At 41.5% G+C, this 18,299-nt stretch overlaps 2 protein-coding genes across 2 annotated transcripts in view; one reads left to right on the forward strand and one right to left on the reverse strand.

The window, feature by feature from the left end:
- Positions 1 to 1,509: 1,509 nt before the first annotated feature.
- LOC140374446 (galactose-3-O-sulfotransferase 3-like) lies at positions 1,510 to 8,453 on the reverse strand. Its single transcript, XM_072461345.1, has 4 exons — positions 8,379 to 8,453; positions 5,841 to 5,987; positions 4,656 to 4,748; positions 1,510 to 3,417 (listed from the first exon to the last, which is right to left on the reverse strand). Exons 2-4 carry the CDS (start codon positions 5,891 to 5,893, stop codon positions 2,331 to 2,333), a joined length of 1,233 nt encoding a protein of 410 aa, XP_072317446.1. The 5' UTR covers positions 5,894 to 5,987; positions 8,379 to 8,453; the 3' UTR covers positions 1,510 to 2,330.
- The window catches only part of LOC140372472 (cilia- and flagella-associated protein 337-like), a 79,876-nt gene continuing 69,602 nt past the window's right edge, over positions 8,026 to 18,299 (forward strand). The window contains exons 1-3 of the mRNA XM_072459573.1: positions 8,026 to 8,148; positions 10,861 to 10,956; positions 17,523 to 17,831. Coding sequence (XP_072315674.1) covers positions 8,026 to 8,148; positions 10,861 to 10,956; positions 17,523 to 17,831 — 528 coding nt within the window. The remainder of the gene's footprint in view (positions 8,149 to 10,860; positions 10,957 to 17,522; positions 17,832 to 18,299) is intronic.

Here is an 18,299-nt window from a genome sequence, read left to right on the forward strand (position 1 = left end):
AGTTAAAGGTATGATGTTGTGACCAATTTCCAATTCAAGCGAGATTTGAAAAATTCTAATATAGAAATAAAATATATACAGATGTAGGGAAGTGAGGAACACATAAAATCTACTTAAACAGAGTAAAATACTTCCAAATCTAGGAGCAGGGAGTTCTAGAGTTAATAAAATGATTTGACATAGTTGAAATTAAAGGAATAATAGAGGATTTTTTGCACGCAATCTGAGTTTAATTTTCTTGTGGCGTGGACAGCCGAGTAGTTCTCCCACATGTCAATCATTCCCTGCACGCTACAGCACACCTGCAGCCTCGTTCTGGCTCGTTCTCAAGAGTGCAGCACGTTTCCCTGGCTGCGCATGCATGGTTGATATGCCGGTGTGTGTTTAGCGAGTTCCTTCAGTGTACAGTACAAAAATAACGACAGAGAAAGACTATGTTCGAGCTCAGAAGAGACGAAATCTGCAAAGAAGCAATAAAAAAAAACGCACGTGTAGCAGCGGGGCTGTAGCGTGCTCAGGCAACTGTTCCCTCTAAGCTGTGCACATGCACAATTATGCACTGTTGCCATTCATCAGTATACAATGAATACACAATTTAAAGCATCCTCTAAAATACACCAGATTAGATCAAATAACTTGGGATGGACCTCCAAACCACCATTATTAGGCTTGTAATGTGGCTTACTTTGTTGTCTACTTGTACTGGAACCTGGTAGACTGGCTGCTAAGCTGCTCTTAAACATATCCACTTGAAGTATAAAGCACCTTTAATGCACAGAAACACAATAAGTCATATTTACATGGCTGAAAATCCGTCCCACTCCGGCAGATGAGTTGAATGCTATTCTGTGGAGCTTTATTATGGTTACTGTTGCACCTGGAATGTTCCGCAATATGTACAGTATCATACATTTATTCAGTTTGAGTTTTATTGGCAAAAAATACAAGTCACCTGCTTGTTTCCGTGGAGATGCCATTTTGTAAAAACATTCCAGGCAAAACAATAATACCTCTATGGAACGTTGCGGTTGTGTTGAATGCCATACTGTGAAGCTATGCAGGAAATGACACCATCAGGAAGACAAGCAGGTACAGTGTTTACCTGCATCTTTTAAAATACCAGCCAACCAGGACTAAACCAGGACTAAACCAGTAACCAAACAAGATTAAACCAGTACCCAACCAGGATTAAACCAGTACTGAACCAGGACTAAACCTGGACTACACCAGTAAACATGTCATTATATGATTAGATTGTTTTGAGAGTCTTAATAAAATAACATAATCCTTTTTCTCGAAACATAATGTAATATATCACGTTAAGAATATATGTAAAAAATATTCTAAAAAAATGGTTACAACATAAGAAGCTGTGCAGTTAGACAGTAAGTAAGCAGTAAGTCTATTTTTATTCTATTAGTAAATTCTTGCATTTTATGCGTGCCTTGTATATTTTGCTATTATTAGGCCCCAAAGCTACAAGCTGGTGAGAGGTCTATTAGTTTCACGGCCTTAAGTTTTATACCATTTTTTAAAACATCCCTGGAAAAACATCGGCTGCAAAAGTGCGCACAAAGTGTACACAAAATCAAGCACGAATCGCTTCCAGATGTAAGCCCTGTAAAGGGGGATATTTATGAGAAATAAAGCAAGGACATGTCTTTCTTCATGCCGTGCTGGTTTATAACTGAGTTCAATACCATTAACAACTCAAACAGTAGTCATACAGAATATATATCGTATTCACCTTATAACAATATTTTACAGTGTTTCCTATTACCCCTGCAATATACAGTCTTTGCTAAATACCACAGATCATAATATTGGACATGAGATCTAGCAGAAAGTGTTAATTCCCCTGCTAGTGCAGCAACAAGGAGCTTTTGGAGCGATGTTGTTACCAAGCTAGCGCTGCTCATAACTTTGTACCAACAGTGTAAATACAACTTAAGTCACTACATTAATATGAACCATTTCCCATTTGCATACATTTGGTACAAAACATTCGAGGTTGGTTTTACCATTGGACAGTGCTACCATACCTGTAAAGGGGGATATTTATGAGGAATAAAGCAAGGACATGTCTTTCTTCATGCCAGGCTGGTTTATAACTGAAGAAGAGATGCTCAAGAGAACTGAGCTCCCTCTACTGGACTTGCAATGTTATTGCACTTTCAAAATAAACTACATCAAATCAGCTGGTTACACAAACACCCACTAACACACTCCTCCGCTCATGCACGTCCCTTGTATTCTAATTAGTTGTGGGAAAATCAACCATTATAGTTGTGACCAGCCGAAAGTAAACAAGTTTGTGCTCAGTCGCTCACTTATGCGTTCTCTAGCTCATGTTGCTTTTTGTATCTTTCAGACTGGGCCTTCCGAATTGCATCTATGTACGGAAGCTCTGGCATGACAAATTTAGTACAAAGTGCTTGTCTTTCAGCGCTCAAGTCTGTGGCCAGTTCATAACCAACTATATCCACATCTTTTGGTATCCATGGTTTCAAAGCACTGTCTTTAATCTTGGAGCCGGAGTTAAGTCTTGGCATTTCTTGACCAAAACAGGTCCTGCTCAGCTTTTTCTGGGCTTTGTCTAACAGTTGTAGCTCTCTAGCCACGCAGTCCAGCCCTATAGCATGGAGCTGGCGCCACAAGGAGGCGTTAAAGTGGTCAAAAAGATAGGCATCAATCGAGTTCCAGGCACGGATCTTGGCTGAAAGCTCTGGAGTCATTTTCTTCTTTGCTTTTTCCGATCTCATGTTGGATTTAAAATAGACAATATCCTCCAAATCCCATTTGAGGAGGTGACGCAGCAAGATGAGAGATTCGTCAAAATAATCGGATATCATGACCAGTGAAAATGTCTCCTCTACTTGGGCTGCTAATCGTGCACCGTAGTCCATGTGAAAGCTATCCTTGTCTCCCCCCAAGTCAAAAGTCAAACAGTTTCGTGCGAACATGGAGTCTCCTTCATGCGGTCGATAATACTTAAATGGATTGTCCAAGAACTCACTGATCGATTTGTTGGGAACCCTGTTCATGCTTTGACAGAATGGATAGAAGTAATCAAACAAGGATTCAAACATGGCGCTGGGCTCCCTCATGATGGTGATGTACACTGTGTCTGGAGGCATCAACTTCTCCAGTTCTTTCTTGTTAAACCTCATGTGGTTTGTGATGATGTTGGGTGGCTTTGTGTGCGGGTCAACTAAATCTGAGGTAAACAAGTTTGGATAAGCAAACTGGGCACCTTTGGGTAAAGCCACCGTGAGATTGTGGCGTTCAGCAAACCGAAAGAGTATGTTCAGCATTGTGGAGCTGCCAGTTTTGTGTGTCTTGAGGAAAGCCACATTGGTGTGTTTTGGTCTTGAATCATTGATAAAGCAGGTCCGTTCTTCAAAGGGCTTCATAATCCTATAGCAGAAGGTACACAATGTTACACATCATTTCCAAATGTATCCAAAATAATGTCATATTTTTGCACTGTTCTCCATCAACACTAGACAGAAAATAAAGATCTTAATTTAGTATAAGATTCTTTATTGACCAAAAAAAACCTGGAAAACATGTGTAACTGGATTATTACCACGTTAGCTGGTAACGCGTTAGAGTTCTCCTACTAATTCCTTTTTTTAGACTAACGAGGAACATAACACATTCGTTTTGTGCACCCATATAATCTAGTAATCCCCGAGTTAGTTTTGGTTAGGTCTCATCTCCTCACCGCAATCCCAGTGCCAAGTTTGTTCCCCAGAGTGGAGAGAGAGAGAGAGAGAGAGAGGCAGGCGTGTTGTGCGCTTTGTGTAACTAGTGACTCTTGTCCTCACGCCAAAGAGGAATAAACTTTCAGATAAATGTTCTCCTTTGTTACATCACTATTTTAAAGCTGAGGAGTAAATGATGTGGTGAGTTTGATTTAAATTAACTACATGGCTGAAAGTGTGTTCTGTTGTTGTGCTCCTGGTAATAGTTTTAACCATGTTTTCCTTGCTTGACGACAGGTCGACACGTGCTTATTGTATGACATTGTATTGTGCTCATCTGTCAACATAAAAGAGAAATAAAGCTCAGTCAAACGCATTTACTCTGCTTGTTTATTTGATATTTGATATTCACTGTGTTCAGTAACGTAAAGGAATCATCAGCAAAAGATATAGGTTATACAATCATGTTAATTAGTATTAGTCTAACGTGTTACTTTTATAACAAAGTAGCACAGTAACGTAACGCGTTAGTTTCCCAGGGCAGTAACGAGGTAACGTAACAAGTAACTTTTAAAATTAACATAAAGTTACTTTGAAAGTTACTTCTACCCAACACTGATTATTACATTGTACATTTGTAGTATTGAGCTAGAAATTCCTACTGCCACTGTACTGTGAACACATCCCGGTATATGACGCAGTCAGAAGTGATTTCCCTTTTGTTAAATTCATTTACCATTGATCATTTGTTTTAAAAAATATATATATTTTGGCTAACTTTAAAACAATATGAGAACAGTCTGTTAAGTACGTTTGAGTGATAAAAACTTGTATGGGTCACACTCGGGTTTTAAATATGGAAAAACCAGTGAACTGGAAACTCAAAAAAACAACAACAAACATTTCACAAATATTTAAAATTTTGTTTTGATAATTCAAGTCACTCACCAGTTCAATTGGCCGGTTTGGAGCATCCAAACAGTCACAAAGCCGAGAAGAGTAAGGAGCAAAACTTGCCTCTTCATCATCATCTTGCAAGAACTTTAAACAAAAGTAAAAGCATGTTTAGTTACGCCAATTAGTCCAAGTTAAAATGTGTCTCTTCAACTGATGTTAAAGTTGCAGTGTAACTTTTTCATGTGAGGGTCCGTCACATGCTTGTCTAATAAAAAGTATTATTAGGCCCGAGCCGAAGGACGAGAATTGTCCGAGGGACTTATTAAATTGTATCCGGGGGCTGGAAGAACGCAAAAATCGAGTAGTAAACAAGTACGGATATGCTCGTGGGTGGTATCGAAAATTAGAACTCTGTAAGTTCTAATTTTGAATGAAGATTTTGTGAAAATATTGAAAGACGACCCAGTAGCGCCACCTCAAAAATGGCTTAACATGGGGCCAATGGGAGCCCAACGCCAAAAAAAGTTGCAGTAAAAATGTGGCGCTCACTCCAAAAAATAGTTAATGGGAAGACATGTAAAAAATTATATTATGACCTCGTCCTAAATATTACAGCAAGTCTACTCCAAAATTGGATTTAAAACGGCACTGACAAAAGTGCTCCTTGTCGTACATTTGGCATTTTCTCCTAAATTTTTCTTCAAAAACACTTCAAATTTGGCCACAAGACACAAAAGCCATGAGCAATGAAATGTTATCAATTTGAAACAGATAGAGGTTTGGGTTTGGTCATCATGAATTTTAAACCAAATCGCAATTTTTGGAAAATGTAATAAAAAAATCTAAGTTTAGTAAAAAATGTTTTGGGGTGAAATTTTTACTGGAGCGTTTGTGAAGATTTCAAAGCTGAACGTGTGGCATGACGAGCGGTGAGGCGCCCGCTGAAGACACTTTCTTTTGTCAACTTTTGTTGTGAATGTAAAACATACAAGTCCTTTGAATTAGAATATTTTCAGCGTCACTGTCCACACATGACACAGGCCCACGGCACAGGGGAGGGCGCACACAGAAGGGCCCCAGTAACAACAATGAAAAGAGGCAATACAGTAAAGGAGTAAAGACGTAAAGGCAAGGCAGCGACGGGCCGGTGGCTCAACCCCGAAGCTTTCTGTAAAGGAGGTAGAATTAGCTCAAACACATATATATTGTCATTCTCCGTACCAAGGCAGCACCTACTTTCTGTGACGGCTCGTGAGCGCGCACCCTTGACGGGTGATGGCTGACCACATCCTAGGGACGACACATCGGACCCCAGCTTCTCAAGATGTACCAGCCACCAAAGCGATGAAGCGGTGTGCGACAGGGCTAAGCCACACAGCAGCACTAAAACAATACACACATTAAGCAATATACTAAGATGGTTAGTTTTATCAACGGAGTGAATACTACCTGGCGCAGCGAGGACAGGGCGTACACAGGACCGGAAATGCACGAGCCGCAGTGAGAGAGAGAAGACGAGGCACTTTTATACGCTTTCGCGCCACCTACTGGATGGCGAATTTTGGCACATACTGCCACAAACGCAATGATATGCAAATGTATGGCAAGCTGATCAAATGGCTCTCTAACGCACTCTTCAATTTAGATTTTTAAAAATGTACAAAAGACAATTTATTCATCTTTTACAACTAGAAAATTCTAACATGAGCGGCGGGCACAATGAGACAAAATTACGGGACTCTAGTTTGAGTTGTTATAATGGAAAAAAATTGTCGAAAAAAATAATTTCAAACATACCTTATGTCAGGACAAGTAAAAAATTATAATATGACCCCACCCTAAACCCCACAGGGAGTTGGCCATTGTGGGCGGAACCCAATATTTTCACATTTTTACACCTCATACTTTATTTTTTCCCACCTTGAATTTTCAGTCAAAAGGCTTGAAAATTTGTCAAAAGGAACTACACCCATGTGCAATTAAAGGTAATTATTTCGATTTTTGATACAATCTGATCTGAAATGTGGGCGTGACAAGCTCGTAAACAAAATTTGCCACTTTTTGTGTTAAATCTTGAGTATCTTTGGCATGAGATGTCCTATTTCCCAGCACGAATATACGTTTTATGCAAAATGACAAGCTGAACGCAATGATGTATCATGTATTTGTGAGGAAGGGGTGATGTAGGTGGGGGGATTAGAGGTGTTTTTGGATGTTTGTGTTTTGGAGGTCACATGTCTTAATATCCATGCAAGAGTCACCATGACACCTGGAGACTAAAACTACTTTACTAACTTGGGTTTGACTGTCCAGATCACCTGACTTAGAAGGTATTAAAGAAATCCTTGACTTTTAGAGAAAAATCTAAAATCTGTAAAGGTTTAAATTAAAAAAAGTAAAAGGTACAGAACAAATTCAAACTTTTGGAAGCTAAACACGCAGAAAATGGAAACTCTCAAATGATACAGGAAAATAAAGAGAAAGGAGACCAAATTAACAACCTGGCCTCACAAGGAATAATTTTAAAAAGGCTTTTTACCAAACAAAGATATTTTGAAACTGGTTTGAAATTCTGTAAATATCAATCTTGGAAGCTTAGAAAACAACAGGCAGAGAGGATCATTTTCAAAATACGAGACAACCAGAAGTATGTGATTCTAACCAAACCAGTACAACTACAATCCACATTTGAATCCTACAACAAAAAACTCTTCACTAAAATACCATAAAACAATGAAGAAGAAATACAATCTTTTCTAGATACTTAATTTACCCATCATGACTGAGGAGCAAAACAAAAAAAGAGGTGCTGAAATAACTGACTCTGAAATTCAAAGCGCAATTAAAAGACAAAAAACTATTAATATCCGGGGAGTGACGGGTTCACTTCAGAGTGGTATGAAGCTCTATTTTGTCAACTCTTAACTGGGCCCTTAGAAAATCACAGGTCCCCCCCAGTTGGAAGGAAATATTATATTCTTGATACCTAAAGAGGGGAAGGATCTACTTGACTGTGCCTCATACAGACCATTAGAAGTTTCCTCCTGGCTCTCACTGTCAGAACCTTCCGACGCGGAGGAGCTTAAGATCTTTCTACAAAAAGTAGATCCTCGCTCTCTAAATTGCTACCGACCATTGATTCACTCTCCCGTCCTTCCAGACTGCTTTTTGCGCAGAGCTGACCCTTCTTCTCCTTCCCCATCCTCCTTTACCTCCACCTACTTCCTCTGGCGGACTTGCACGTAAACTCTAGTTGTCTTGTAAATCTTCCAAGTGCTCTTCATAAATACAACTCAATAATGAATAGAATAGGATTAACAACTAGGATATACGTTCAATCGTTTTTTTGTTTTTCATAAATGTATTTTTCAAGAAAACACATTTTTAAACAAACGCTTGCCACTGTAACAGTAATTTAGAGATGGTCCATAACCGGCGTGCCAAGTGGCACACCGTGCTGCTGCAGCCGGGGCACACCCGAGGCAAATGTCCAACGTCCAACGTGAAACTACCTCTTGTGCTGGGTCTTTCTATACTGGGGCACGTATCCCAGTATAGAAATAGGGTCCGATAAAGTCCCTGGTCAAGAGTAGCCTACTAGTGATTTAATAGAAGAGTAAAGGTGGTGCTGAAAAAGCCAGGTTATAAAAGAAGTAGACTCTTGAAGCAGATGCCACTAAATGGCAAAGGATCATGGATCAGAAGAGTGAGATTATGTAAGCGAGTGGCAGATGAACCAGTGCCAGAATTTTAAAAAACTAACGATGATATTACCTTGTAGGTCCTCAGTAAGAGCAGCAACTTTCCTCCAGTAATTGTTACGAATGAAGAGCCAAGATAGTTTCACAGTCTTTCATGAACCATGAAATGACTGCTAGTAATTGAAACAGGTTTTTTATTTTGTTGCTGTGGTTTGGGATGAGGCCAGTTGTCTAACATCTGAACCTAGTATTACAAGAAAACATTTTGGCCCCGCCCAAGTAGCGCGTGAGAGGATTTTTGGTAAAAAAAAAACAAAAAACAGAAGCACAATGGTGCTAAAGAACCTTGAGGCCTTAATGCTTCTGAGCCACACAATGACCTCATCATAACAAAGTAGCAAAAACAAGTGAACTTCTTTGGTGGATGCTAATGATTTAGGGAGTGTCTGCAGAGCCGCGGCGCGCGGCCGAAACTGGCATGTTATTTTTGTGCCGGCCGCGCGCCGCGGCTCCTGAAACTGCGTCGCTATTTGACCGCGTTTTAGCCCTAAGTTAGGGTTAAGGTTAGGGTTAGGGTTAAGGTTAGGGAGACATTTTGAGTTATTCACAGATTCTGAATGTGTAAATTCAAAGCTATACAATGATGTCTCAGTCATGTACATCTGATAATATTTGAATAAGTTGTGGTCATTTGAAAAAATGACCACAACTGAAAAAATCTTACTGAGAAAACGGGGCTCAAACATTCCTGACCTGGGCTCACAAGATAGGACAATGTGCTCATTTGCATCTCATTGAGATAAGCCCTCCCCTCCTCTGTTTTTGGTGCTTTCAGAAAAACCTTAGAATTAAGTAATGTTTATTACATTAACACAAACGGTAACTACACAAACACAGAGTTAAGTGAAATTTTATTTTCACATTAACAAATCACATCTCTACCATCCAGAAGTCGGAGTTGAATTTAAAAATAAAATTTCAGCTTTAGCTAATATATGAGCAGATTGCCAATGTTAGATGCACTGTCACTGGGCCAGTGACTGTTTACGTTCTCATCTATTTCATTGTTTGTTTTGCCACAACTTAAAACCCGCTCCTTTGCCGTCCGTGCATTGTCCGTTTAATATTAGAGGCCTTATTTATCAATGATTTCCTCTGCGCTCAACAGTTCCAGCCTGAAGCAGCGTTTTAGCTTAGCTTAGCGCCGCCCGGCTCCGGCAGCCTAACTCAACCCCCAAAAGTCAGCGTTAAAGCAATCCTTTAGAGTAAAAGTACTTCAGTTTCGTTGCAAATGTTATCTGCGAGTTTTTTTAGACTTTGTTGTCTACTTGTACTGGAACCTGGTAGACTGGCTGCTAAGCTGCTCTTAAACATATCCACTTGAAGTATAAAGCACCTTTAATGCACAGAAACACAATAAGTCATATTTACATGGCTGAAAATCCGTCCCACTCCGGCAGATGAGTTGAATGCTATTCTGTGGAGCTTTATTATGGTTACTGTTGCACCTGGAATGTTCCGCAATATGTACAGTATGTTTACAGCTTGTTTCCGTGGAGATGCCATTTTGTAAAAACATTCCAGGCAAAACAATAATACCTCTATGGAACGTTGCGGTTGTGTTGAATGCCATACTGTGAAGCTATGCAGGAAATGACACCTTCAGGAAGACAAGCAGGTACAGTGTTTACCTGCATCTTTTAAAGACTGGTTCATCAAGGTCATTTTTATCACACACCTTAGTATGAGTCTCAAGTGTTTCTGGATGTTTTGAGTGCATTCACACATACACCACATAAAAATAGAACAGAAAAATAGAACAATTATAAAACAATGTTTTATAATTGAATAGTAATACAAATTGTGTTTTATGAATTAATAGTAATAATAATTGATTTAAAGATGCACTGCCTAACTTTTGAGTGGAGGGTACTCTACCTGCTTGTCTTCTACACCTGTAAAGCTCCAACATGTGGCATTCAGCTCATCTATCCGGCATTTCTACGGTCCAAAAGAGTAATTGAAAGCATGTATTGTTGCTATGAGCAGTGTTATCTCTCCACAGATCTGACTTGTAAGATTTAATGGAACATTACGGTAAAGCAATAACATCTCTATGGAGACAAACAACAGCAAAACCAGGACTAAACCTGTACCAAACCAGGACTAAACCAGGACTAAACCAGGACTAAACCAGGACTGAACCAGTACCAAACCGGCAACGTCACTCGAGTCCTAGAGTTAGTTTAAATTATAACAACAACTAAAGACAAAGTAGGCCGACTGTATATGCTCCATGTTTAATTGTAAAAGGAAGTGTGCAGCTGCTGCACAAATAGCCCATAGTGTCATTCAATCCAAACTGCCTGGTCAGGCTGGTGGGGCCCCTCAGAGCACCTGATGCTGCGTTATGGTCATAATGGTTCATGGAAGAAATACCGAATAGAATCAGTGACTTCTCATGACGTATAAGTAAAATTGAGAACTTTGTGTCCAGTTTAACACATTGTTTATTTGCCTTTACTTGAGTGACATTGGACGCATTTGATTGACAGACGCAGGGTGTTTCCATGGCGACCAGGAGGGAAGTGGCACAGCTTGAGGGCAGGATGAGTCCAGATGACTACAGGAAGCTACAGAGCCTGTTTGTGGTATGACGTTTTTGTTACAACTTTGTGAGACTTAAAGGTGCTCACCTTTTGTTGATGATTTTTTATCATATTTTTATGAACTTGCCATCTAACGCAGCCCTTATTAATCTTTTTTTTTTTTTACCTTTTTTATCTTGTTAATGTCCAAAGACTTGGTTAAAGTTGCACTAAGCACGTAAACAGCAAAACATAAAAAGTAGACTCCTTTCTAACTCGCATATTTTACTTCTTTATAAAAGAGAGAATAGAATTAAAGCTATACATTTTACGTTTCAAATGATGTTGCTACGTATCGCCTAAAATGCTAGGCGCTCTTTACACATTGCACTGAGGAAGCATTTAAACAGAGGTGTTGTTGGCATAGCGACCGTAAATAAAATGAGGGTTTATTGTGACTTGTAAAATGTTGGTCTAGTGTCTTGCCCAATGTTTGTCAGTAGAAGAATCACAAAAGATTGAAAGTTTAAAGTAATAGTAAGCGTAGGATCTACTTAAACGCCTGTTTTAGAGATAGTTTAGTTTAGTTTAATAGTGCATTTATTTTTATTTTGGACAAACATTTGGGTTTTGCAAGCAGATAAAGGAATAATCAAAATCATCCTCAAGTAAAAGTAAGGTTACTTCAAAATGATAAGACTCAAGCTGAAGTACATAGTAGTAGGAAAATAAATTACTCAAGTAACTATACTCATGTGAGTGTAATTGTAAAAGTACAAAACTGATTTATAATTACTCTCACACTAAATACGGTGTCTGAAATCCACTCTACTACTCATACAAGTGCAATTGTATTGAAAAGTAACTGAAATAAATAGTCCTATTAGGTTCATTAGATTTTTCACATTTGAATTATTTCAGGATTTCTTATAGTCAGACCTGTATGTTAGTGTTGTACCGGTCTGGGATCCCGACCCCAACTTTGGGAACCACTGCTCTAAAACAGGTGAAGCAACAATAGTAATAAAAAATATAGCCGCAAGCGGCAATGATCGGCCCTCGCCACGCCGCCGCCACGCCGCAAGAGGAGCCCCAATTGTCCTTTTATTACGCCTACTGCTGAATCTGTGACGCTGTCACATCTTCTCCCCTTTGTTTTACCATCAAAAAGCTATTTTATTTTGAATTCTTGGCAAAATGTGCGGCTTTGCCGCACAGACACCGTGACTCTTTGAATGAAAATGTGGATAACTTTTGATGGTCTTGAAGATGAGTCTCACCAAATTTCAGGTTAATAGGGCTGACGCCCTGGGAGGAGTTTGTGAAAGTCTAAATGTGTCAAATTTCATATAATTTCGCAAAACTAAACATTTAACCTCCATATAAAATCTGTAGGGGGCGCTGTGGCGCCAAATGAATTTATTTAACTTCAAGTAGGTTTAGGGCAAAGAGTTTAACAACTGATTCTAATTTGACGCAATTCGGACTTTATCTGCGCAAACGGCAGAAATTTTAAATATGGGAGATTTCTGAAATTCTAGCTACAGTTTGCGGCTTCGCCGCTCAGAGACCGTGAGAGGTATCAATGTAATTTGGATAACTTTTGATGTCCCACTCCTCAGTAGCATTTTCACCAAATTTCAGCTTTTTAGGGCCAACGCCCTGGGAGGAGTTCGTAAAAGTACGACGTTTGGAAAAACTCCGAAGTCATGTTTAGCCATTTTTGAAGCAATATGGCCGACATTTGGTTGGGCGGACGGCATTGCCGTAATAATATTTTTTACTTCTCTTGTCACCATCTACCTCTGCGCCAAATTTCATGATTCTACGATCAGATTTTTTTTGGGTCATTTCCCATCTCTCAATGCATTTTTGGTACATTTGGTGGCGCTGACGCGCCAATTTTTTTTATTTTAGAAAAGGGAAATAGCCAGAATGTAGAGAGGCACGATTTTTAGAGGTGTGCAAATTTTTGTGACTTTTCGTCAATGTTCACTGGGTGAAAAATAGGGGGGTTGGTCCCGAGAAGAAGAAAGAAAGAAAGAAAGAATAATATTCCGATGCGAAAACAATGTTTCCCATTTTTCAAATATCATAAACTAAACATTTTCGGAAAGCGCTCGCGCTTTCCTACCTCATGGTGTGGGTCCCTGGTCACTGACGGGTACTTTCGATAATTTTGAGTGGGCTCCGCCCACTTTGTGTTTTTGGCCCTCTATACAGTAATAATGTTCAATTTTTGCATTACATGCTTATATGCACGGAACATGCAAGAGATGGGGAACGTATTCGTGAGCTACTTAGCGCAAATGAGTGCTTTATATGTAAAGTGCTCGTTTAGTGCGAACTTTTGCACGGGCTTCGCCCGTTTACAACGGTAATGTTCCATTTTCCTACAACTAATTAGTATGCACGGGGCGTGCATGAGTGGAGGAGTGCGTTAGTGAGTGTTTGGAAGTGGGCGAGCGCTTCGCGCTCGATTTCGTGCGCACTACGTGCGCACTTTCGCAGCCGTGCTTCGCACGGCCTTACGAGATTAATAGGCCTCTCGCCAGCTTGTGGCGCTCGGGCCTAAAAATGGCATTATCTTATCTAGAAACCTCCAGTCATCATATTTAATCCATATTTGATTGATAATATACTTTTAGACATCTCAATCTACAATAGAAAGTAATGAAATAATGCACTTGTGGAAGCTGGAAGTAAATCACTGAATATTAATCCGTGGAACACTCCCAAATGACCTACTATTCATTTTTGTTCTTCATTTTGATAACTCGACTTCTATTTCTGGCCACTGATACGTCCACTTCTCCAATTCTGATTTGGACTGCATATTAACAACTGCTACTATACAACTTTCTATAACTTAAGAGCCACACACTTTTGACCAAAGCATTATTTAACTTTTGACTGTCCTTCCACCTGTGTGTGTGCCTCCCCAGACACCTCCTCCTCAGGGCTCTGACTGAACGTCACACATATGGGACAAACTAGTGCAGACAGGAGATGATGGCTGGAAATGTACAGGTGGAGGCTAAAGGCCGTGTCAGAAGCCTCAGAGCAAACAAAACAAGTTCAGAAGAACACAATCTAATAGCAATTAATTTTAAGACATGCGCGAAAGCTGGTTACTCTTCTTGTTTGGCAAGGCAAAGCAGGACAAGGCAGGACAAGGCAGGACAAGGCAGGACAAAGCAGGACAAGGCAGGACAAGGCAGGACAAAGCAGGACAAGGCAGGACAAGGCAGGACAAAGCAGGACAAAGCAGGACAAGGCAGGGCAAAGCAGGACAAAGCAGGACAAGGCAGGGCAAGGCAGGACAAAGCAGGACAAAGCAGGACAAGGCAGGGCAAAGCAGGACAAGGCAGGACAAGGCAGGACAAATATGTCTGCAGAACACAATTTATACTCAAGGCAATTCAAAGTGCGTCATACAACAGGACAAAAATGCATTAAAATCACAAAGACCTTAAAGAAATTAAATTTGAACATTGTCAGAGTAGGAGGCCGGTCCATGTTTAGTCCTGACTCTGGCACCAGCAGGAGGCCGGTCCATGTTTAGTCCTGACTCTGGCACCAGCAGGAGGCCGGTCCATGTTTAGTCCTGACTCTGGGCACCAGCAGGAGGCCGGTCCATGTTTAGTCCTGACTCTGGCACCAGCAGGAGGCCGGTCCATGTTTAGTCCTGACTCTGGACACCAGCAGGAGGCCGGTCCATGTTTAGTCCTGACTCTGGACACCAGCAGGAGGCCGGTCCCTGACTCTGGCACCAGCAGGAGGCCGGTCCATGTTTAGTCCTGACTCTGGACACCAGCAGGAGGCCGGTCCATGTTTAGTCCTGACTCTGGCACCAGCAGGAGGCCGGTCCATGTTTAGTCCTGACTCTGGCACCAGCAGGAGGCAGGTCCATGTTTAGTCCTGACTCTGGGCACCAGCAGGAGGCAGGTCCATGTTTAGTTCTGACTCTGGCACCAGCAGGAGGCAGGTCCATGTTTAGTCCTGACTCTGGCACCAGCAGGAGGCCGGTCCATGTTTAGTCCTGACTCTGGCACCAGCAGGAGGCCGGTCCATGTTTAGTCCTGACTCTGGCACCAGCAGGAGGCCGGTCCATGTTTAGTCCTGACTCTGGCACCAGCAGGAGGCCGGTCCATGTTTAGTCCTGACTCTGGCACCAGCAGGAGGCCGGTCCATGTTTAGTCCTGACTCTGGACACCAGCAGGAGGCCGGTCCATGTTTAGTCCTGACTCTGGCACCAGCAGAAGGCCGGTCCATGTTTAGTCCTGACTCTGGCACCAGCAGGAGGCCGGTCCATGTTTAGTCCTGACTCTGGCACCAGCAGGAGGCAGGTCCATGTTTAGTCCTGACTCTGGCACCAGCAGGAGGCCGGTCCATGTTTAGTCCTGACTCTGGCACCAGCAGGAGGCCGGTCCATGTTTAGTCCTGACTCTGGCACCAGCAGGAGGCCGGTCCATGTTTAGTCCTGACTCTGGGCACCAGCAGGAGGCCGGTCCATGTTTAGTCCTGACTCTGGCACCAGCAGGAGGCCGGTCCATGTTTAGTCCTGACTCTGGACACCAGCAGGAGGCCGGTCCATGTTTAGTCCTGACTCTGGACACCAGCAGGAGGCCGGTCCCTGAGGTCCTCAGAGTCCGAGATGGTTCATATGGCACTAACATGTCAGAGATGTACTTTGGTGCTAGGCCATGGAGAGACTTGTGCACAAGCAGAGCTGCTTTAAAGATCCCATATCATGCTATTTTTCCCGTTTCGTAGTCTACCCTAAGGGTGTATTTCATAATAATATGTGTTGTGCAACATCCATAATATCAACCATTTCTTGGCCCCCGCTCACAAACCCGGAAATGCAGACGGCTTAGTTTGAGAGTCAGTGGGGGGCCGTGGGTCTGGGCCTTGGGCCTTTAGTGAGGTCCTACACATTCCCACCCGAATGAATCCATCTCTTATTACCATCATTATGATGCCATATACATTTAGACAGAAACACAGTTTAACCAGGCGTGCGTCACCTTGTACGCGACGTTGGAACTTTGAAAGTAGCGAACAAGTTTTCCCGCTTTGCAGAGTCTGCGTCGGACGACCTCTCCTTACAATGTCTAACTTTTCTTAAAAAGTTTGTCCTCTCAATATTGGTGATCCAATCAAAAGATTGCTAGATCTGCTAGCTGGCTCCTGTGTAACAGCAGCAGACGTACAAGAGCCAACTCTGAAGCTGATTGGTTGACACATCATTTTCATATCTATTCACTTTAAGCTACAAGCACCAGCTCTGTTGAGTCTAAAAGCCCGAGGGTGGATTTTAGACCCCTGGCAACACATGATGGCTGAATATGATTGGATAAAAGATCTAACATAAAGACCAGCCCTCCAAATCTCAACTTGGGGCTGGAAGCAGTGCAACCAAGAGGAAAGCCATGAAATGAAGGGGTGCGTGTTACAGGTACAGAGTGCTTCCTGGAGGATGGGATGAAACAGGGAACCATGTCTGCACATACGAGGAAAGGGAGGGATGGTTTTCTTTAGCTAAAAACAGCAGGACTCAATCAAAAAAACACCAATAGCACTGTAAGGAGGTGAAAAGCTCTGAAAAGTAAATTTTGCATGATATGGGACCTTTAAAGTCTATTCTCTGAGCCACAGGGGCCAGTACAGAGACCTGAGAACAGGACTAATGTGATGGTACTTCCTGGTTCTTGTCAGGACCCGAGCAGCAGCGTTCTGGATGAACTGCAGCTGTTTTACCGACAGACAAACGCATGGATAAGCAGGGAGATACGGGGGGCTCAATGAGGAGATAGGGGGGCCCAAGCAGCTCATGTTACAAGCCTAAACTAATAATAATTACATATTATTAATTGATGTAAATAATACTACACAGTTGACAAGCAATAATATACAAATAAAAATATAATGAATACAAAGAAAAGTTTTTAGTTTATATTTCGATCTTCCTTCCTTTAATCTTCTTGCATGCGGGAGGCTTGGGATGAAAGGGGGGGAGTTTCTGTGCATCAGAATCAGAGTCAGAAAAGGTTTATTGCCATTGTCAATGAACAGAATTCACAAACATTGGAACTTGTCTTGGTGATTCGGTGCAACATAAAACAATGAACTATGATAAAACAACTTATATACTGTAGTCAAAAAGAAAAGCAATTTAAATCTGTTAGGATAAAAATAAAAGCAGGTTTAATGTGTGTGTTTCCAAATGTTGGAACTATAACAAAGACTCTTCTTCTCTTCCCATGAGATTTGCACAAGGGCCTCTTATAAAAATATAAAAAGCGTGCAGCCTCCATGCAAATTGCACATGAAGCTGTCAATCAACTTAATTTGTCATCCTTTTTTCTGGAGAACCTCTTAAGCTTTGTTTCACACATTATTATTATTATTTAGTGGGTATGATTCTGTTCAGTAGGGCTTATATTCTCATTTGAATGATATTGTCCAAATCATTCTACAAAAACATTCATGAGGATGTAAATAAAGTACACTTATATACAAATACTGTGCAATTTCACAATCTTTCTATACCTGAAATAATTTTAAATAACCCCCTGCCCCTGGTAACACTAATCTACAACATTTTTGCAACATTTCTTCTGTAGGACTGCTATGGTGCGTCCCGCTCCTTATCCCGAGCCGAATTTGTGTCCGGCGCTCTTGCTTTGGTGTGTCGTGGCTCTGCTGAGGACTACGGCTTCCTGTTCGACAGTGTGCTTCTCAGTCGAGAGCGCCGTGGACTTCTCCTGGACGTCGAGGCGGTGAAAGAGGAAGGGGTCTTGGACTGGTCAGGCCTCTGCTCTTTTCTCTTACTGCAGCTCTCGGAAAAAGTCAAACGCAGCCAACGCAGTAATGTGCCATGCTGGAAACCTCCGCGCACTCTGGCCTCCCCACACCGGGACCCCATCCAGAAGGTGAGCGCCGCGCTGACCTTCACAAGTGCAGCGGAGGGAGTTAGGAGCGTGTTGTACATTTAAAAGCTTTTGTTATGACTTTTATAGTTTGAGGAAATGTATGGGTTGAGGTTTATGCTTTAAAACCTGAGACTGATGTGGTGTTTTTGTTGTACTTTTAATCTCAAGAAGGTCCTGGGTTCAATTTAAGTTTGCGAGTTACCGCCGTTTTCCCAGTTGCCTGGAATCTAGAATACACACTTCTCCCATTCTTTATGAAGAGAGAGTCTGGGCACCACTCTCTCTGTCGCACCTCAAGCCAAACTCAGACAGAACTGTGCAATCAGATTTGTTTTTTTTCAGTGACGCATGTGAAACGGAAGAGCTCATTGGTCATCGTCATTTAAAACAAAATTAACAGCTTTGTGTGCTTTTCTCATCAATTCTGCAAACATCTGCAGAAAAAGGTATTTTTTTTCCTTATGGGCA

This window comes from Eucyclogobius newberryi, unplaced genomic scaffold, assembly GCF_026437365.1.
Source record: "Eucyclogobius newberryi isolate DKJ021-1_F unplaced genomic scaffold, fEucNew1.0.hap1 SCAF_10, whole genome shotgun sequence".
Classification (NCBI taxonomy): domain Eukaryota; kingdom Metazoa; phylum Chordata; class Actinopteri; order Gobiiformes; family Gobiidae; genus Eucyclogobius; species Eucyclogobius newberryi.